At 44.2% G+C, this 22,418-nt stretch overlaps 1 protein-coding gene across 1 annotated transcript in view; it reads right to left on the bottom strand.

The window, feature by feature from the left end:
* Positions 1–22,418, bottom strand: part of SLIT3 (slit guidance ligand 3) — a 587,735-nt gene that overhangs the window by 151,261 nt on the left and 414,056 nt on the right. The window contains exon 6 of the mRNA XM_070569056.1: positions 15,764–15,835. Within this exon, the coding sequence (XP_070425157.1) occupies positions 15,764–15,835 (72 nt within the window). The remainder of the gene's footprint in view (positions 1–15,763; positions 15,836–22,418) is intronic.

Below are 22,418 nucleotides of genomic sequence, written 5' to 3'. Positions count from 1 at the left end.
CCATGGGCTGGCAGACTACTGCTCACAGGCCAAATCCCATCTAACACAGAGTATTTTTGTAAATAAAGTTTTACCCATTCGTTTATGTATTGTCTACGGCTGCTTTCATGTTACAACGGCTGAGTAGTTGCGACAGAGACCATATGGCATGCAAAGGCTAAAATATTTACTAACTGGCTTTTTATAGACAATGTTTGCTGACCCCTGGCTGCTCTAGAACTGGGCGGTTCTAGTCCTGTCTTTGCCAGTGATTAAGTGCAATATGACGGGCAAGTCCTATTAACTGCTCTGTAAGAAAAGTAGATTAGGTCACAGGCTTTCAAAACTTAAAAATAAAACCAAAAAACATTGGCGGGAAAGCCCAAGCAGCAAGCGGTAGAGCTGAGATTCAAAAGCAGGCAGTCTAACTCTAGAAGCCACACTTCTCGCCCCCACCTTATACTCCCCTGGAAGGAGGGTCCCACTGCTCCTGGAACCTGCAATGCTGTGATGGAATCAGAGCCTAGAAGAAGGCCCTGTTCAAGAAATGGCAGGTGAAACCATCTCGGGTTGGGCATGGAACGACTTGGGCAGTGGATCTCAAAGTGTGGTCCCCAGAGCTGCAGCATCACCTGGGAACTTGTTAGAGATGCATCTTCTCAGGCCCCACCCACACCTCCAGATTCAGAACCTCTGGGTAGGCCCAGCTTTGTGTGTTTTAATGAACTCTCCAGAGAATTCTCATGCAAGCTCAAGTTGGAAAACCACTGAACAAAGCAAAAGGCTAAGAACAGAGGCTTTACTTAGGTATAGAGGGCAGAATATAGGCTGTCCCTTGCTGCCCCAGGGACTGAAGGCCTCTTGTGTACTTAGGAAGAGGCCCAAGTTCTGAAACAGTACATAGCCCTCAATGGAGGTGGCTGCAAGCACCGGTGGAGAGCTCCAACTTAGCTCCCCACTCTTCTCTGCTGAGTGCTAAAGTGTGGCTCTCCTTGCATCACTCAAGACAGCCATCTTTGATCTGGAGGAGCTAAGTCCAGCTGTAGCCATGCCACCCTGGAAACCTTAATAAGGCTGACATTTCCCTCTGTCTCCTCCGATTAGGCCATCGCTTTATCACTGTGCTTTCCTGGCTCTGGGTGTAATCTGCGTGTTGTGTGTCCATAACACTATGTAATTGGCTCTAATGGAGCAATATTATCTGTGAGCATGTATCACATAATTGCAAAACCAGGCATCCACAGTAAGTGCCACTGCAGTCTCCCAGCGTGCCAACCTTGGAGCTGGGGACGCTCTTGGAACCCCTCTTTTTCCCCTCCACACAGGTGGGGAATCAGACTCCTTGGGTCAGATAGACCCCCTTGGCAGACTGGCCCATTCATCCCCTGTCTCAAGGTGGGGTGACTTCTCTTTAAGTAGGGATAAATAAGGTGGCTCCCTCCTTAACGGTCCCTAGGAAGGACTCTTGGTGAGTCCTCAGCAGCCATGGCAACAGGATGTCTTTTTAAAGTGACCCTAGAGATGCCCTGACTTGTGCTTACAATTGTAGGTGTCGAATGACCAGCACTCTAAGCCCAAAAGATATAACTACCTCCAACAGGGCTTATATTGAATTCAATTCACAGGGGCAGACATAACCAAAGTAGGCAAAATCATTTCCTGGGGAGCAGCTGAGTGTAAATACTGTGGCTGGACCCTGGGGGAAATATCTAAACTGCTGGTATGAAGGATGAAAAGCACAGAGGGATTCTGGTAGCATGGAGACTGCAAGGGGAGGGGCTGGAGATTCATTTCTGCCTCTCCTTGCTGGCTCAGGGAGGGAGAGGAATGAAACTGAGGGCATTTCAGATCCTTCGGGTGCCTGCTCTCTCTGGCTCACATGTCAAAGCAGGACTGGCTTGTCTTGGTCTTACTTGGTGGCTACTAACTGACAGCCATCGTGGCACCGGGATCAAGGACTATTGCTGATGATCAGGCCCTTCCATATGCTCCTAGATCCAGGGAATGTGAATGCTGTTGGCTGGCTTGGCCCGTTAGAATGTGTGTTTATGGCGTCTTGTTGTGGACTTGACCCTAGGAGAATACACACAGAATGCCCACTAGGTCCACTGAGGTTGGGAGAGGAATCCTCAAGCCTTTCCCTCAGCCCAGTCTCTCCCCAACTGCACTGACCCAGTCATTTTTGGATGAAGCCCCCTTATTTCCCTCCTATCAAGGCTGAACTTGCTTTTCTCACTCAGCTATGCACTATTCTGATTTGGCTGGAAGCTCTAGGAAACTCCAGAAATCAGGAAAAACAATGTACAATAATGCATCCTTTGAGAAAACCTAAACTGAATGTTATAGGTTCTACCATGAACTCTCTACTTTCCTCTAATGAGCTAGACTAGAAAAGGATATTGCTTTGAGGTGAGCTTGCCAAGATCTTCCAACAAAGATGCCCATAACAATAACAATAATAATACTTATACGGTTTATTAAGTTTTTGCTATGTGCTGGCACTGGGCTGAGCATTTTTCATACATTATCTCATTTAATCCTCCCCCAAATTCTGAGATACTATTGTCATTTCCGTTTTGGATTCTAGAAAGATCAATGAACTCTGCCCTGATCACACAGCTATAGAGTTGTGGAGCTGAAATTCAGATCCAGGAAAGTGTGACATCAGGACCTATATTTTTAAGCATTCACGAAACTGCCTCTTACAGGATGGTCTTCGACAGGCGTTGGCTGCCCAATTTCCATGTCTTCCCAAGGGGGAAGCGAATCATCTCGGTTAGTGGTAGACTCAGCCCTGACTTCCATGTGGCAGGGAGTGTGGTATTTGCCCCGCTGCTAAGGATACTCAAAGCAACAGCATTACCCGACTTGCCTCTTGTCTGAGCAACAGAGAGGGCTCAGCACTGAGACCACAGGCTGTAGTAGAGTCTACAGAGAAGAGAGGGCAATGGTGTCTCCAAGCCTTGTGGTCACGGTTTGGCTAACAAGTCTAAGTGCTGCCAAAAGCCGTCCTTACTATTAGATTGGTTGATCGGAATTTTTAAGACTACCCTGAGGAACCAAGAGCACAGCTCTGCTCCTTAAGCAAAGCCCATCTTTGGCCTGTTTGGAGCAGGCGATGAGTTTCTGTGGGCGGATGGGGCAGGAGGAATGAGAGACACGGAGGGAGAGAGAGGAGAAGGGACGGCAGAAGCCAACTCTCTTACGCTACCGGACTATCCTGGGTGCTGCAGAGTACTGAGTTCTTTGGTCTCCCTGCGGACCGTTTAAATTAAAGCTCATAACCATTGTGTGGGCATATAATGAAAACAACTGATGCTGCACTGATTAGGCCATTACTCTCAACTGTTAGAAAACATAATGATCTCACAAGGGGACTTATTCACTGACGTATAGCAGTCAAGCTCTCATTTGACACCTCAAATTAGCAGCCAAAGCAATAACAGCTGGGGTTTTTGTCTCAATATTTGTACCCGACTCTAAAGTGATTTGGCACCGGGTGAGCGTTATTTTTAAACACAGAGCTCTCACCGCCTAGTAACATTTTAAATGGTCTCCAGGTGTCATGTAAAACCTAGAGAAATAAATAAAAACAATCAGCTGCCAATTTGGGCCTTTGATGATACGGATTCCTTAACAAAAGGGCTTGTCTTTGGTTCTTCTTTCATTATGTATTCATATTATGACAGGCAGAAACTCATCTCCTTCCACCCAGCACCGCTTCGGCGTTAAAAAAAAAGATGCTTCCAAAATAAATGTAAAAAGTAGAAGATCAAAAGAGAAAGAGGAATCTTCAAATCCCGCCACTGCTCAATCAGATGCGGATAGTGGGAGTATTCACGATGCTCCGGTGTCTTTGGTCCCTGGTTTTGAAGAACTCCTTACTCATCTATTGAGATCACCACAGATGTTGCCTAGTGGTGATTCAGAATGATTCAACTGCCTCCCAGTGACCAACTTAATTGTAAAATGTCCCTTAAGCCACAACATGAATGAGACAGCCTCAGTCTCCTAATTCTATTTCATCATCTATAAACTGGGAGCCTGGACAATCAATCTTGTCTACTACATTATTTAGAAATCAGGCAGCTGCCAAGAAGTCTGCAGTGGGCTGAGGATGGATGAAAGAATGACCTCCAACTTACATAATGGGACAGGTGAGTTTGCACTTGAGAGGGGGGAGAAATGGACCACTTCCACCTCAGCTGCATTTTAGCCAGTTGAGAGGAAGATGGGGAAAGTTCATAAATACCACTGATGTGAACACTAAGAGAGGACAGAGGACATGTCTATTCTGTGCCCTGTTGTATAGGCAGGACCTAGCCCGTGTTTGGCACACAGGACTACCCAATATTTACTGAATGGACGGATGAGTTTCCAAATGTGAAAGGTAATGCTTTTGGCATTGTTTGACAAAAATAAATTTCCACCCTAAATAGCCTTCTGGGCTGATCTGGGAGCACAAACTCAATTGCCTATGGGAGCGAGGCTTGACATCTGAGTAAGCAAGCGTGCCGTGTCGTGTGGGGACCGTAGTAAAGCCAGCTCCGCTACACGAGATCATCACTTCTCATTCAAAGGACTGTTGCTGTGCTGGAGTGTGGGTGCAGTGCTGCCACTGTTCCCTCAAGAGAAAGCCAGACATCTAGAAGTTTTATACGAAGTCTCCTGGTATTTTTGTATTGGTGATTAATCACCTTAAGGAAGAAAAGTCACAAATGAAACATACCCAGGGGCTGAATTTGGCTGCAGATGCGTTTTTGGTCTTTGAACCAAATAGATTAATTTAACAATTTGAATCATATATATATATATTTAACATATGTGTGACATCTATCATATATATTTAACATATGTCACGCATATATAAAATCAAAATATTCTGTGGCTAAAGCCTTCCTTCCACACTGCATCTCCTGAAGGGCAGGTACCAGCTGAGAGATGCTCCCGGAACCTACCATTCAAATGCACTATCTTTACACGGTTGAAAATGATCCAATGCTTTTTTTCCCCACTATCATCACTTGGAGACAAAGTGCTCTGAAAGAGTTTCTGTTTCTAGGGTGAAACTGTGCTCTGCCAGGCAGGAGTGCTGGTCTGGTTTCCGCATGCTACTCATCAGTTCTGTGGCTAAACGTAAGCTGTTTCTCGTGTATAGTTCAGAACTGTGTGGCTTCAGCACTGTTGGCAGAAAAAAACTGCACAGGGCACATGACTCTGTTCCTGGGCTGAGATGTCAGAGACAATCAGCTTTTACTCACTGATATTTGCAAAGGAGGGACTCTCTCAGGGAGCTGGGTACAATTTACATCTTGGCCAACTTAGGCTCAATGATGGGCAGGGGCCCTCTGTGCTTATTCACTGAGCCTTGGGTACCACTAGTAGCTGGGATCAATGATGTACAGTTTGATCTCTTTTCAGATTGCCCTCTGACTGGACAGCAACCTGTTGCTGGGGGTGGTCATGCACCAAGCAATGGCCACAGGACTAGGGGGCTCTAGAAAGGGAGGGTGTGGTCTCCATGCTGACTGTAAAATGTTCCCTCTGGCAAAATGCTAGAGATTAAGGGATGACGAGATGGACAGGGCATAGAGACTGGCTTCACCAATTTTTGGTCCTGTCTGCTAATACAAGGGGAAGGTAGAATGGCACTATACAGCATTGGATAAAGACTCAATAGACCTGTTTTCTGACCTGGTTCTTTGGTGAAATTTTCCTACAGCTGAAGGCAAGTCATTTAATCTTTCTAGGGGACTTTCTTTTTCTTAAAATGAAATGGTGGGACCAGTTGACCTGCAGGGTCTTTCCAGTCTGCAATTCCACTCCCCGATTCCATCTGGGCTGGTGCTGGCTCAAGAATGGCATTTTTGGAATGGGAATAGTTTTCCAGACAGTGGTGAAAGAGATTATGGACACCCAGATCTGCATAAAGACAGGACACTTGGCCAAACTCTGAAAGTCACAACCAGCCCCCACTGTGCAGCATTTGAAATATTGCTGGGGAAAAGTGGCATGGTTTTGGCTGTTTTTCTTTCTCTCTTTATGCAGATATCTGGCTCTGCTGCTATGGGGTTAATGGGCTTCCTTTCCTAAGGAGCTGCTGCATCTATAGCTTATGTATGGAGAAGGGATGGGTCCAGACACGGGAGCAATTTTCCCACCCAGTTGACTTTGTGGAAGGCATTTGCAGGGCTGGGAGAAGTGAATAATTGGGATCAGGAAACTAATTCACACAGAAAGAGTTTTGCCTTAGTGGGAGATGGTTTTAATAATCATACTCCTGGGTTCCAATGAAAATGGGTTTTTTGCGGGTATAAGATCCAGATGTCTAAATTAAGATAGAGAAAGGGCAGAGTGGAGGTTGAGGGGAGTGGCAGATATTTCAAAGTATTTAACTTCAGAAAACACACTGTTTAAACATTGTGCTTCCTAATAAATATGAAGTGGCTCCAGAGGTTTGGAGCAGGGCAAGCAGAAAAGCAGGCCTGCTAGGAGCTATGGAGCTCTGCAGAGGGCATCTCCTGTGCAAATGGGGTACTCGCCACTCAGCTCTAAACCTGAGCTGTGCAATAATAAGGTAGCCATGAGCTAAATGTGCTGATTTAAATTGAAATCAATTAAAATGAACTAAAATTTAAAAATCAGTTTCTCAGTGGCACTAGGCACATTTCAAGCGCTCAAGAGTCACATGTGTCTAGTGGCTATCATATTGGACAACACAGATTTGAAACATTTCCTTCATCACAGAAAGTCCTACCAGACAGCACTGCCCCAGACCATCATAACCACATGTGGGCCCAGGGTTGCCAGTGTCTAGACATTTAAGGAAAGTTGAAATTATATACTTTTAAATAAAATTATCTGAGTTTTAAACATTGGCAACTAATTCTAACTTTTTTAAACACTGGAAAGACCAAAACAATTACAAAATCAAACCTCATGTCTGCAGTTTCCATTCAACCTATGGGCCGATAGTTGGGGTCCTCTGATTCAGTTATAAGTCAAAAGAGACTGGTTTCTCTAGAGCTTCTCCATGATGAGTTCAGAGTCCAAATATGACCTTGGAGAAATGGAATCACATCCCCTTCACCCGTCATCGTCACCTGAGAGCCTTTGCGGATAGGAGATGGAAGCTCAGGAAATGATAGGAACGATGCTCTGATCCCCCCCAGCTCTGCTCCGTATCTTCCCCATGCCATCCTCCCCTCCATAAAGCCAACTGGCAGGAGGGGCTCAATTTCCTGCTTGAGTTCCTAGGATCTTGGCTTTCAGGACCCAGTTCTGCAGACTAATAGACTGGTGAGCCGAGCCATCCAGTATTCCAGGAAGTGGCAGCAGCAGCAATTAGCAGGTTCAGCTCTTCAAGGGAACATGGCCCCCTGGCCTGAAGACCCACGACAGTGATAAGATGAGAGTTGATCAAGGGGCAAGATACACACTGAATATGTTCAAATACTGGTCACCAAAGCCACTGCTGGCAGCAGGGGGATGGAAAAAGGGCAGAGGCTGACCATTGGTGCAGGAGCACATTTGCAAATCAGGGCAGAAGCTGCGTTTTGGGAGTGAACTGACCCCCATACGAGTTTAGCAGCTCTGGAGCATCTCCCCACTGGCCTCCTCATCTTGCCCCTGAGAGAAAACCCTCTGGAATCTTTTTTCAAAGATGCAGAGTTATTTTTCCATTTTGTTTTAGGTGGGACAAAGCAAACCAAAAGGCGGCTCCCAAACCTAATTTGTCAAGCCAGAATTTCATCATAGAGACCTGGTGGGTGGAGTCCGTGGCCCTTGGGGACAGTGAGACTTCCATTACCTGATTCCACCTAAGTACCCGCTCATAGGAGAGCTGGGTAACGGGAGTCTTGCTGATTCACGATCCTTTGTTGGTGAAGAACAATTCAACGATCTTTGCCATCTCCTCTTAACCCAGGAATGTACACCAATATATTTTCAATTCAGAGACTAAACTAGCCTTTAGTTAACAGGAAAAGGAAATAAAATGGAAACCATTAGAAATCCCCAGATTCTAGTTAATAGTACTGTTAAAGTGCACTTATTTAAGTGGAAAAAAAAATCCTACATTTCAAAGAAATTTTCACTTTTTCCTTAACCTGATGTTCTCAAAAGCAAGCTTGTCATTTTAAGAGCATGACCATGATCAAACTTCCAGTCTGGGTGACTAGGAAGGAGGGTGTGTTGTGTGGCACAAGCGACCATTTATAGAAAACCCAGTTCCTTTCCTAGGATTCTGGGGGCTGAATGGAAGTTACCGATGCTTTCCACAAAGTGCAATTTTAATCCTGATTGCCTGAAGAAATCATAATTTGCAGCACAGTACCAAAAAAATCATATTCTGGAGATATTTTAAGACTTTCATTAAGCAATGACAGTTCTATATTCAAAACGATGTCATGACTAAACACCCTGATTCTGAAGGCTGTTGAAACAAAAATGTTTGCAGCTCCCAGAGAAACCCAGGTGAAACATTTGTAAATAAATGAAAATGAGTCTTGTCTCTGTTAGAAAACACCAATTTTCAGTGTACCTCTAATTTTGTTCATTATTAAAAAGAAAAAAGGAAAAGGAAAAAAATTACCATTTAGCTCAAGGAATAAAAAAAACAAAGGTAATGTGAGAAATGTGCTGTTTCAGTAAATACTACATTGTTCAACACTGAAAACAATGCTAGGACAAGAACTACATTAGTTCTGTTAGAGCCGAGACATCCTGGAGAATCTAGAGGCTGGGGCGGGGTAAGCTTCAATTCAGTTAATTAATTTCAACTCGATTTGGGTCCACATTTAACTGACTACCCACTACGTGCCAGGCTTGTGTGAGGTTCTGGAGATGAGGCAGTGGAAGAGGACAGGTGTATCCTTCAACTTCAATTTCATGAGCATCCTGATGGGCATCCGCTATTTGCTGGACACACGCCTGTGGTATCTCCTTTAAAGCTAGCCTAAGGGGTTGGTATTACTGCTTCTGTTTTTCAATAAGGACATGAACCCCAAACCACCCAGTTTGGTGAAGCTGAATTGGTGCCAGTCCTATGGGAGGACGCTAATCCCCCCAAGCTCAACCTTGGCCTGGTACCTGCACGTCAGGCAGTTTTGTGGAATTGAATGTGATGCTGAGGTCATAGGTTTAGCTGAATGGCCCATGGGTCAACTTTTCAAAAAGAAAAACTATGGTTCGTGAATTATTCTGGGCATTTACGACAGCTAGTAATCTCATTAACGCACATAATTGTTTCTCTGGTGCGTTTTTTTTTTTTTTCTGGAGGAAGACTAGCCCTGAGCTAACTACTGCCAATCCTCCTCTTTTTGCTGAGGAAGACTGGCCCTGAGCTAACATCTGTGCCCATCTTCCTCTACTTTATATGTGGGACGCCTACCACAGCATGGCATGCCAAGCGGTGCCATGTCTGCACCCGGGATCCAAACCGGTGAACCCCGGGCTGCCGAGAAGCAGAACGTGCGCACTTAACCGCTGCGCCACCGGGCCAGCCCCTCTGGTACGTATTTTAAAATTTTTATTTATTGTAGCAGAGCAGTTAAGTGCAGGGGCTCAGACATCAGGCAAGGTGGATTTGATAGTGGAAGAGTAGTCCCCTTGTACTTGTCAGTGGCACTCCGGCCAAGTTATTTGACTTCTCTAAGCCTCAGTTTCCTCATTGGTAAAATGAAGAGATTAGCAGCATCCATCTCGTAAGGTTGTGGTGACGGTTACCCTAAGATGCTGCAATCTAATGTCTTATCATTGTGCCTGGAAGAGAGCAGATGCTAAAAAATGGAGGCTGTAACAGCAATTATAATTTTTATAATAACCATATCAACAATTTTTATGATATCATTGTATTATATGATATTACATTATTATTTGTTAATCAGAGCATCTAGTTCCATACCCAGAGGATAGATCTCCACTTGCATTAAACTTCTGGGTTTTCTGAACTGGACTGACAGTGTCTACGAACGTCCCAAGACGCAGTGCCCAGCACTCTCTGCCAGGTCAAGAAGCCCACGCTGGAAGAGTGAGCACACCCTGACCTGGGCATCGGGACCATTGTCAATTTCTTTTCACTGCCTCCTTCTTATACCAAGAAAGGACTTTATTTTCCATTCTCTGTGTCTACAAGTGAGGCTCAGGGTCAGGCCATGTTGTACCCACCTGGATGTGGTTGAATTAGAACTACCCTAAAAGGCTGGTTAATTCCTATCACTGCTTTAACTCTTCAATCTCTCTTCTCTAAATGTGGGCTGAGAGGGAGCTTAGTACACAGGTTGACACAGGGGCCTGGGGAGCAAGAAACAGGGCAGGGGGTGTTCACCTGTTACTTCTCTTCATATGCACAAACCTAACTACAACTCTTGTAAAATCAAAGGGAATTTGGAGGCTAGTTCAACTCTTGAGAAGAACTTCCCAGAAGACGAGACTTGAGACATTCCTGATGGCTTCTGTGGTGTCCTTGCTCACTTTGGGAGTCTTGGACTCCACACCACTCAGCACTCTCTGTCTGTACATGTCCATTTAACAAGTCTGGTAAGCTCTGGCCCACAGAGCTTGATCCACCAGAGCACCTGCTCACTTCTTTAAGCTTTACTGTCCCCGGATCCAGCACTATGCTGGCACACGGTGTGTCCTTGCTTCTCAGATGGATTACAGTGGGGGCTGCCTGGGCTGGCAGGTAACTGACATGAGTGGAGGTTGGTGGGAAAGTGGAGTCTACACGCCCATCTAAGGAGGGTATGCAGCTGCAACTGTCGCAATGCAGAAATGCAGCCCTGGGTTTGCCAAAAGTCCAAAGCTGGAAATCTGGACTTTTATGAAAAATATCATAAATTTTAAATATTAAATGTTAATTTCAATTTTAAAAAACACTACAGGGTAGTAGAGGACAAAAAACCCTCATTTGTGGACTCAATGTACTCTGTAGTCCAGTTTGCAACCTCTGGTTTCAAGAGAGCTGAAAGCAAGATCATCCTTTGATTCTGTCATGGACTAAAGTTTGCCCTCCAACCTCCTAAATAATATAAAACACTTAATGATGAGTTTAGCAAAGAGAACTGCACTTAGGATCCCCAATCTTATCGGGGTCTTCTTCTGAATAGCCTATCGCATGGAACTGCCCAGTAAGGGCAAAGAACATGGGATCAGGGGTCCGGAGACTCAGGTTCTAGTCCCTTGGCTACCGCCAACTTGATGTTGTCTTGGCAAGACTCCTAGCCGGGGCCGGGACTAGGGTGAGGGAAGTGGGGTTGTCCAAGGTGCAAAATGTTAGGAGGCACGGGCCTCACTTTAGTCCTGGCCCTGCTCACAGCCCCTGTGTGTCTTATCTCACTAATAAGAGGTCGTCCTGGAGACATTTAAGGTCCTTCCAGGACCAGTGTATAATAATGTCACTGAATTTCCAAAATTGGCAAGTGACATAGATGGGAGCAAGACCTTCAAGACAGCACACACTGGTTATCTGCAGACCTGTGGATCTGCATGCAATTTAGCTGGTACCAGTGATTTATCAAGGGCAGACCACTCACTGGGAGATGAGAGCATTTTCAGGATGTGTTCCTGACATCTTTGGTCTGGCATTTTTGGCAGCATGTCCACTGAACTTCTGATTTGCTACATGTAGTCAGGAGACAATGTCTGAAAATCTTTTTCTTTCCTCCTGCACTACTATTGAAAAAGAATTAGATAAATATTTTATTAACTAGGTTTCCTGAATTTTGTTTCATTTGTCCGTATTCTTAATATGTTTTTCATTAAACATTTTTCTGATGCAGGATGGCATGTTGGGCAGGGAGGAGCCTGGTATAATTGGTGAGATGCCTGGCTGTCCTAACCTTGCTGGCAGAGGTTAGAAACCCACAGCTCAGAGCACCCCACAAATGGTTCCTGACCAGACAGGGCTGGAAATGTGGTCTTGGCACACTGGACGGCAGTATCAGCATACCTTGCTTAGAGAAAACCTTGGATGTGAACCACCAAATGTATAGAACAGGTGGAAATGAAAGGGCAATGATTCAGGTAGCAGAAGGGCATCCGCCTCACCGAAAGGGGGCCCTCAGTGAAGAAGCTTAAGTGCCATACAGAGAGTTGGGGCTGAATTTTCGGGAGGTCCGGAGAGCACCCCCTAAATCATTGAGTGCCAAAGTCAAGTGTTGATGTCCCGAAGTGAGAATACACCATCTCTGGGATCCGAATGTAAGTCAGTGAAAAAGCAGCATTATTTCTTCCCCCTGCGAGTTTGATTTACCTTCAACTTTGTGGGGACCTGTAAACTGGGTAAAGGGAAGGACAAAGTCACAAGCTTGTGGGAAGCTCCGACATTCTCCCCGGCAGGATTGTGAGTCATTGATGGCTCAGCTAGCCCAGCTCTGGGGGGCCAGTTCATATCCCTCTGCAGCACACGTAGACCATGCTTCAGGGGAGCCAACACCATGACAGCCTTGGCAACACAGACCAGAAAGGCAGCTTGGTAGAATGGTTAATCCCACAGGCTCTGCTGCTTACTAGTTAAGCAGTTACTTGTCTTCTCTGAAATGGGTTATTCCTCTATAAAAGGAAGAAGACAATAACAGCAGCTTCATGGAGGGGCGGTGAGGACGCAAAGAGATAATGCATGTGAAAGCACTAGTAATGGTGTTGGGGATGAGTAAGTGCACAAGAAATGCTAGCTATGAGCATTTGCATTGTGAGTCCTCCCCCACAGAAGCCCTGACAGGTTTCACCTGCACTATGCTTTTCTTCTTACTCCCTTTTCCGGCTACCTGAAAAGGGGAGGGTGGTGGCTCTTTTCCTTTGTCCACTGTACTCTGCGCTGGACATCCCCCATTGTGCGTGAGCCAATTACGAGGGTGAGGTGGGTGGATTTCATGGTCTTTTCCAACCTTGCATCAGTTCCTCACTCCTCACTGCCATCGGTTCTCACCCAGACTCACCTCCCAAATTCTCATGCAGTGTAACTGGAGACACTAACCTCGGTCCTGATGGAAAGAAGTTTTATGGCATTTCCATCCACAGAAAGCGTGGAATAACATGGTAATCCTGTGCGAAATATTTCCACTAGCAGTTGACATCCACAAACTCTCCTGAAGTTAATTTTGAGAGAGCTTTCTATGAGATAACCATGAGTCTTTCCTTGTTTTGTACTTCATGTCAGAGAGAAAACACACCTGAAATACTCTATTTTGTCTTCATAATTTGCAGACTTTTAAAGCTTTAGATACTTAAAGATGACCCTTCTGGGGTGTTTTGAACTCCTCTCTGTCTCTCTCTGAAGAATTTATTAAGTTGATGTATGACGCCCTCACTTAGTTACTATTTATTTCATTGTCAAGATTCTTGATGGTGTCTAAGTTGTGATTACAAAGAAGTATTATAAAATGTCAATGTGTAGATGAGATTTGGAAGGTCTGGGGGTTGGGAGGGGAGAGTCTTTAAATGGAGATGTCAGCTCCAGCCAATTTCAGAACGGCTCACCATTAAGATGGATAGTTCCAAAGCCGTGTGCCTCGGCTGGAAATTAAAAACCCATGGAATAACTGATTATGATTAATTTTAAGTACTTAGCCATGTGAAGACAAATGAGAGCGTCTTTAAGACAAAGCTATTGACCTGGCTTTGTTTGGAATTGAAAAGATAAACTAATCAGATCCTGTGGGCGTCTTTGCAATGATGGGGAATGAGGACTTTTTTGTTGTTTCATCATAGGTTTTTAAGCTTCAACTTTGAGAGACCTGGTGTACTTCGATACCAACTTTTTTTTTTTCTAATAACAAACATCTGAATAGAGAGGGACAGTCCACTTCTGTCCCAGACAGGTGTTTGATGGGGTTGAGGGCACGGCAGAAAGTTACGGAAGTGGAAGGGAAGTTAGAGAGCCCCTCCGATGTAGTATAGAAAGTGTCTCTTCTTAAAGTCAAGGAAACAGACTCAGAGAGGTTGAGTAGCTTCGCCAAAGTCCCACTGCATCTGGGATTCACCCCCAGGTGTGTCTGACTGTAATGCCCTTCCTTCTCCCACCAACAGCCTTGCTGGTGAGGTGAGATGACACCACTGCTAGTAGAGAGAACTAACATGTGGGCTGTCAGGTCGTCACAGCTGTTTCGTGGCAGCTGGTGACTTCCATTTCCTGGTCTCTTCCCAAGGAATTTTCTAATCCTCCTCAAGAATAGGGTGATATGCTCCTAGCAGCCCTTTTTTACAAAGGCTTTTTTGCAGGCAGGGAAAATCATGCCTACCCTTCTCAGCTCCTGCCTCTTGATAAGAGAAGCCCTAGGTTACTAAACTAGGGCTGGCATCCTCTCCCTAGCAGACACGCATTTGTTGCCGGTTCTGGGGTCAGAGTTTGGGTGAGGAGAGACCATCCATCTTAGGAATGACAACCTGACCTCCCTGGCTGTGGGTCTTGCCTTTTCTGTACCGGGAATTCTCGGCTTTCATCAGATTTCCAGCAGCTTGCAGCATCAGCATCCCCTTTTATTTCCCGTGATTCCTCTTGGAATCACCTTCCTCTCACACAACGTGGGGAGGCTTGCTCCAACCCGTCACTACTGTCTGCGGGGCCAGGTGAAAAGGAAGGTGGAAGGAGGACCTTTTACTCCTTCCTTTATGTGCCAAGGGACATTTTAATATATTCATTCATTTGTGTGTTCGACATTTATTCATTCTTCTGGAAGTCAGAGATATGTAACCTGGTGACTATCTAATTTTTTATTTTCGGGGGATGCTCAACAGATCCTACCCTTATCATTCACTGGATAGAAATGTACCACCAGAATTATTTTTAGAACCAAGCAATTCCAGAACTTGGAAAGGGGAAGTCACCCTCAACATACAGCAACCAACCCTTCATTTTCCAAACAAGAAAACTGAGGCTCCGAGGGCAGAAGGAACTTGCCCAAGGTCACAGCTAATTAGGGGCTGGGTCGGGACAAAACCACACGTCTCCTGACACAAGTTTTACTAGGCTTCCCCAAATCAGGCTTCCCCAAACCAGGGACAGCTAGAAGTGTAGCTTTGGGTGAGAACAATCAAAATGTTTTCTTACACAATTCAACTTTACTTTGAATGACCCCAAGATGATTCCTAGCTGACTTTCCCCCCTGGAAATCAGGTTTCCTTTGCTAGACCCCTTTGAAAATCCAGAACACAGAGAGGCAGCTACACATTTTTTTCTAGACAAGGTATATAGAGTGGGATTTTGGGGAGGGTCCGCCTCCCCTCATCTTTTCCCCCACTGTCACTTTAAGGTTACTGCCTAAAGTTTGGATTTAAATCTGAGATGAGATCCCAGGAGCAATGGCAATGACTGGACTTTAGCAGGCTGTTTCGCACTCCCCCCACTCCGGTGCCAAGGTCCCCTTCTGATTCTGGGTGATTCCAGCCGACCCCCTGTGCCGCCCCCTCTCATCTCCCAGACCTGTAACCTGTCTCCTCACATGCCCACACTCAAACAGACTCTCCCTGAATGCTCTGCCAGGCGCTGGGGGGCTACTCCAGCCCATCTGTCTCACCCAGCAACAAATACCGCGGAGCATAGGAGGAGAAAGGGCTCAATTGAGACTTAATTAGCAGGAACCCCAGTTTGTGGGAGGTGAGAAATCACACTTTGCTGCCTGCAAACACTTTGGCCAAGGTGAGCCGGAGGGATCTCCCGGTTCCCAATTTTAATAGCACTGCAGCAGAAGATACAGAAATGCATCCACACGGACCCCCCTGCGCACACACTCGCCCTCTCTCCTCACACGGACGCACACAGGCAGCGATCGCAAAATCAACTCACAGAATCTCCAAATCGCGCAGCGCCCGGAAGGCTCCATCTTCAATGCAGCTGATGTGGTTGTTGTCCAGTTGCCTGTGGAAAAGCAAGGGGAGAGCATGAAGGCTGAGTGGGGGCAGCGCTGAGGAGCCGAGTGGCCCGGGCCGGGCGTCCCTAGCCACGGGAGCGCCTGTCCCTCCACCCCTTGCAGGCTCTGCTCCTCCCCGCCAGGAGCTCGCGCAGAGCCAGCCTGTCTGCCACGCTGCTCCGTCTCTCCTCTCTGACTGTCTGAGAGAACTACACAGACGAGCGCACCAAAGGCTGTCAGGTCTCAGTAAATATTAATTGCGCATTTTTTTTTTTTTTTTTTTTTAGGCAGAAGGGAGTAATTTCATTACATTAGGGCATCCAATCCATTACGAGCTCTTACCGTCATGTCACTGAAACAATTTCATTAAGCTAAAGGCCTGTAAATCATTGGAGGTCACTGCTCTGCCCTCCGCGACCTCCCAGAATGCTTTTTTCCTCTCTCCCTCTCCGTCGACTCCCTTTTACTGGAAGTTGCAGTCTCCTGCTCTGACACAGTGCTAAATCTCAAGGCTTTATCTGCCCAAGAGCGGCGAGGGTGCATGGGGAATATACCAATTCCAAATTAGACTCAACTAATCTAATTTTATAGTCTTTTTATTATTCTAAGCACCAAATGTCTGTGGTGGTTGATGCCTCTGTGCTTTGTTATGGGGCCCATCTGGTGGGTCATTCTATTGAAGCATTTTCTGACTAAATACAGATTCCCTCAAACTGCACCAACCATCATCAACATTAAAGAAATCCATTGATGGAAACGTTCCTGATGGGGGAAGAAAGGAATATCGTTATTGCCTTAAAGATGTACCACTTAAATTTAAATTGGGGAGAATTAAATGCACCTATTATAGGACTCCTTTTTTTATTTCCCTTTCCATCTTATGAGCATGAAAATAATGTCTTTTAAAAAGATGCCTTGACTAATATACATTCTAGTTGGGGCTGAGGTATTTTAGTTGAGGGATAACAAATAGATGCCGTTCTCTCTAAATCAAAATATATCTGATGTGTAAGGATATTTACCATGACCACACCCCAACTTAAATATTCTATATTATAAATAACTCATTTGATTTCTAAAAAAAACCAGATGTTATACAGAAAATGGTTATTAGCTCCAGACTGTCCATAGTGTTTTGCGTGCAGAACACACGAAGGTCTTTGCGGGGAGGGGGCAGAAAGAAGTATGGCTGAACTGCAAAACTCCCTTATCCCTGTAGACTCTTTTTTCTTTCTTTTGTCTCAGAAAAAATCAGCCCCTCTCAGGTGGAGAGATTTCCCGTGGCTGGAGTTTTCATCTGTAACTTGCGCTAATGTATCCTGAGACAACCGTCCACAAAAGATGTGTCAAAGCTACATTTGGCGACCCTCATGGGGCATTTTATATTCCGCTGAAGCAAGGTGGGATTCAAATGAAAATATTATCCTCACTGAAAAAATATATGGATGTAGGATTGTGTAAATGCACAGGAATGAAATATGTACAATTAGAGTGATGTGGGCCATCACGACAGACGGGCTCTGCCACAGCATCACGGGGAACCGAGTCATCTCAATAGACACTCACGATAGAAGATATCGGATATTTTTAATTTAAACATAGACAAGAACGGGTATCTCAAGAAGCAGAACCCCCTGCAGGTTGACAGTTCTATACCTATGTTCAAAGTTCTTGCTGATGGCCACTCGCACGGAATCGCAGAGTTCTTGCCACCCTGAAGTCTTCCGGAGTCTTTCTTAACGTGAATTTGCTGAGTATCCTTTTCATAGATTTTCCCTAAGTGTTGGGGCTGCCAATTCCCTGCAAAGGTTCTATTAAGGCAGCCTAGTACTGCGGCCCAGCTTCTAGATTTATCATTAGTTTAAGGGCCGATGAATCAACAACCATCGCCCCACGCCAAGGCCACCAAACCTTACCAAGCAGAAATGCAGTGGAGCTGGCTTTTGGCTCCCAGAAATTGTTCAATGAACATGCTGAATTCGGCAAAAACAGCACCATCCACCTAAGTAGAAACGTATCTAAATCATCAAATTGGGCAGTCCGGGGTAATGGGTAGAGACGGCAGTTTGTGGAGCATCTGCTTTTGAATGGACATTTCAGAGAGGTCTTTGCGATTAGAATATTACTTATTTGCTAGATTTGTGAAGTATTTTCTATTCCTTTTCTTTACGAGAGCACCAGAAACCAAACAGGATATTCTAAATGTACACAATTTTACAGGGCACGAATACAATCTGTAGGGGAGAATCTGTACAATCAGAGAAGAGAAAAAGTGAAGTGGCAAAAAGAAGTTAAAAATGGTGGCGCAAAGGAGATGTGCAAAAGATTAAAAGAAAATCCTCTTCTCAATGTCCCATCAGGGTCCTGCAACCCAGGAGACTGAAGTGGTAAGGACAGAGAGTCTGAGAGAGGGCCCTGACCATTTTAAGGCTAAAAGTAGCAATGTCTAATACATTATCAATTATGTGATATTTAAATAGTTTCCGTGGGTGGCACAAGTCGACCCCTAGTTGTTTATTAGTAATGGGGAAAACTGAGCTTTAATATAAGCATCTCGGTGGGTGTATTTTATAGACTATTTTAGAACATATGAAACTTTCAAACATATGAACATATGAAAAATTTAAAATATTTATCTTGAAGTATGCTTTTGTAGAAAACGTTTATTGTAACCAAGATTGTCTCCACTCGTTCTAACCACAGATAAACAGTATCCCAGCCTTGATAATCAAAGAGCCATGCCCAAGATTTATCGTGTGTTATGCGAGTCCACAGGGGTACAAGGCCTATGAGGGGCCCCTCAAGCAGACGAAAACCTAAGTTGCTTTACTTCCCAGCTATTATATCTTCAAGGCAGTGAGCATCAGGAAGTTTGTAAAAAGCTCATTGTCTGCAATCAATCCTGATATATATAAGCTAGGTCCCTAAAACAAAGTAAATACACACTTGTTCAGACAAGGTTTCTTTTTCAAAATTACAGCTCAGAGGCACAAAAGTTAGTCCTGAAGCCGAGGAGATGGGAGGCGAGATAATGATGAGTCCAGCATTTCTCTGAGAGTGTTGGGAGTGTGGCGAGAACTAAACACACAGAGAATCTTCTTGAGCTAAGGCCAAAGCATTTGACTTAGCAGTTTGCTTCTGGGGGCCAATAGAGGCCGCCGTGTGTTCTAAGCTCTCAGGTCAAAGGTCCATATCATGCCTTTGAAAGGGCTCATTCAAAGATCCTCTCAGAAACAACTCAAAAAAGCCCATGGCCCATTCTGCACAAAACGGCGTCGCTCAAGAACATGTGCAAAGGGAACTCTGGAAACGGGAGCAGAAAGAGCTCAGCAGTCTTAGGATGCCTCATAGCTCTCTTCTATTTTTCCTTGGCAATAAGAAGTGTATATTCGCACTGCTACTGAATCCTTTCTTCTTCCCACACAAAGCAACCTACCCTACCGCCTAGCACAGTGCGAGTGACTTCACAGCTGGCCACGTATGGCTGCAGAATGACTCCTTCTACTGACATTGTGGCAGGGCGGGTCTCAAACGACATGGAAGAAAGCTCTAAGCCATGAGCCACACTGTCCAGCCTGTGGCCCTATGGTCCTACCACTAATAATGAATAATGACTGAGCATTCCTTCTATGACCACATGGGGGGCTATCTATCTGCCACACACACCTCTCCGAGGGAGCATCTGGGGAGGACTCATGGAATAAAGCAAGATTTCCATGGGCCCAGGGCAAAGAGGAGGAGCAGGAAGGCAGTGGATGGAGGGGGGTTGGCTATTTTTTGAAGGCAACTTTTCTTGTCCTCTACTTTATACAGAATACCAATTTGATTTGCACTCTCCGGCCTGTGAATAAGCCAAGAAGCCCCCAAACATTCATGATATTAAATTAACTGCTCTAATTTCCCTGGGCAGCCTGGATTTCAGCAAACAACGTGAGTGTTAAAATGATACCAGAGTCCATTTAGAAAGGAATCCTCAGACAAGAACTAAACGCAGACTCCCCGAGAGGAGCTTTCTGGCTACCGTATTTTTAAACTCTGAGAATATAAACAAGTCAGAAAGGAAAGCCAGCGTGAGTGAGGACTTAAAATAATCTCCACCAACAGCAGACACAGAGACAGCGCTTTCGTAAGAATTCCCATTTGTAAGGGTAATATTATCACAATTCATCTCTTTCAAAAGCAACTTCAAATTTCATAATTGAAGCAGGACACAAATATTTTTGTGGTTCAGAAATTTAAAGAAGTATATCTAAATCATTAAAAAGGGTTTTTAAAAAACTGATTACAATATTAAAAGCAATCTACCACCATGACCACAACAAGAGAAGAAGAAAGAAAATTTCATGATTTCAATGATGTATTTTAGTCCCCAGGAGGAATACCTTGAAAATAGAAATCTCTAGAAACAGGAAGAAAAGTAGAATTTGGCACAGGAAGAAAAGTAGAATTCCCAAGAAGTTATCTAGATGCAAGGTCTACATACCAGGGTACATCCATCCAGATGTTGGCTTCTCGTCCAGATGTTCTGGGGGGCCCCAGGCATCTCAGCCCAAGGATGGTTTAACTTAGCCTTAGGGCGCTGTCGCTCCGGGGCCCCAAATCTAGCTGCAGCGTTTCACTGTAGGACTATAGCTGGAGTAGCTGCAGTCAACCTCCTGCTAAACGGGAGAAGCTGCTGAGGTTCAGCACCCTTTGGAGTTAGACAGTTTGCTAATTCCTGAGCAAAACCATCTACACAAAATGTGCAAAATAAGTGGAAAGACTTCTGCATGAAATTCACAAGGGAAGCCTTACTAGAAAATCAACACAAGTCTATGGTCTCGGAAGCCAACGATTAATTAACCCATAACAGCAACTGAATCTTGTGAGATGTTCACACTGTATTAGGTACCCAGGATACAGAATGAAGAGTAAGACAGCCATGGAAAATATGGGGAAGAAGGTTACTACTTGAGGTTTTCACATTTCAACTATTTTAAAAGGTATAAGAATTCTAAAAAGGAAACTAATTTGAAATTATTTTTGATGAAATATATATGTTCATACCACATACATTTCGAAGTGCACTTCCCTCTCTACACTAAGGAGAAATAGAATGTTGCAACTACTTTAAAAAAAAAAAAAAAAAAAAGAAACCCCGGGGAAGCCCTGATTTCTTAAAACAAGCCAGAAGACAAAACCTGAAGTAGCCTTGACATGCTATTTCTTTTCTCTCCATTATTCAATTGTCCTTTAAGCAGAAAACAAGAAATGTAGTAGTGCTTCTGAAGGTTGTTTTATCATGACAGTTTAACATTCTAAAAAAAATCATTATTGAAGAACAAATTATAGAAGCATTTGTCTGCTGCTGGCTGGGGTCTTCAAAAGAAAAAAAAAAGAAAGCTCAAGGTTATTTTAACTGGCAAAAGGAAAAAAAAAATTATGTTCAAAAGAAACATGTACGCTTCCTATAATTGAGGACTGGTCACACTTTGTAGGCAAATCAAACACTTGATCTGAGCCACAGTGTGCTAATGAATTGTCACTACTTCTCATCATTAAGGAGCTACTGTAATTCCACATTAAAATGACATCTCAAACGAGCAAAAAGAGGTGAATCTATTATTTTGCACATTTTGTACACTTGTCCACCAGACCCAAGAATACACGCATATAGATATGTTTACTGATCCATGAATTATTTATGTATCCACAAAGATCCCTGTCTACAGAACTGACAAATTCATGCTTATTTTTCCTACATAACAACTACATGTAATCTCTCCTGATTGTATGCATGTAAATGCAAATGTATATTATGAAATCGGTAAAGTAAGTGATTGTTGACTTACGAAATTTATCATGCTTGTATCCAGTCATATTTACAGAGATATTTAGATAATTAAGTGATTGTTAGCATTCCGAAGACTTCAACCAACCAAGCCTACTTTGTAAAGGACAGAGCCCTAGGTTAATTAAGCTCTCTGATCAGAAGATCCTGCCTAGAACTTAGTTAAAAATTGAAGCATGAATCTATTTTAACAAGCATTGTTACACAGACTTTGCTGCACGGCTAGTAATACCTTTTATTTCGTGTATATCATATTGCTGTTCAACATATGCAACTTCTCCACAGAATAACTGCATCCACACCAGTGGATGCTCCTGAAAGCAAGCTCTGCAATCATGCAAACACAGATGATGGATTAGCACCAGAGAGGCACGCCAGACCTTGGAGAATAAAAGGGTGTTTTACACATCGCTGGGAAATATCAATAACTCCACTTCTGTGTTTACATAGTTTCCGGTTTGTTGGGGATTTGGCAAATGAATTTGTGCTGAAAAATGCAGGGGGAAAATCCCTGCAAAGCAATTTAGCACGAAGGATAGTTGTTGGAAAGAAGCTGAGTTCCCATTTAATTTGGACAAGTTTCCATTTGAAACAAATTTCTGGCATTTCTAGATAAATAAAACAACAGCAAAAAACAAACAAAAAACAAATCAAACCAAAACACCTCCTGTTCATGATGAGAGAGTTTCATTTGTTTCCCAGGAACTTTTAGATCAAGGGACCAAAGAAGTTTGGTTATTGTTTGCAAAATGTGCTGTCAT

The sequence above is a fragment of the Equus przewalskii genome, chromosome 13 (genome assembly GCF_037783145.1).
Source record: "Equus przewalskii isolate Varuska chromosome 13, EquPr2, whole genome shotgun sequence".
Lineage (NCBI taxonomy): Eukaryota > Metazoa > Chordata > Mammalia > Perissodactyla > Equidae > Equus > Equus przewalskii.
Note: the sequence above shows the minus strand (reverse complement) of the source record. Positions and strands in the feature narration are given on the sequence as shown.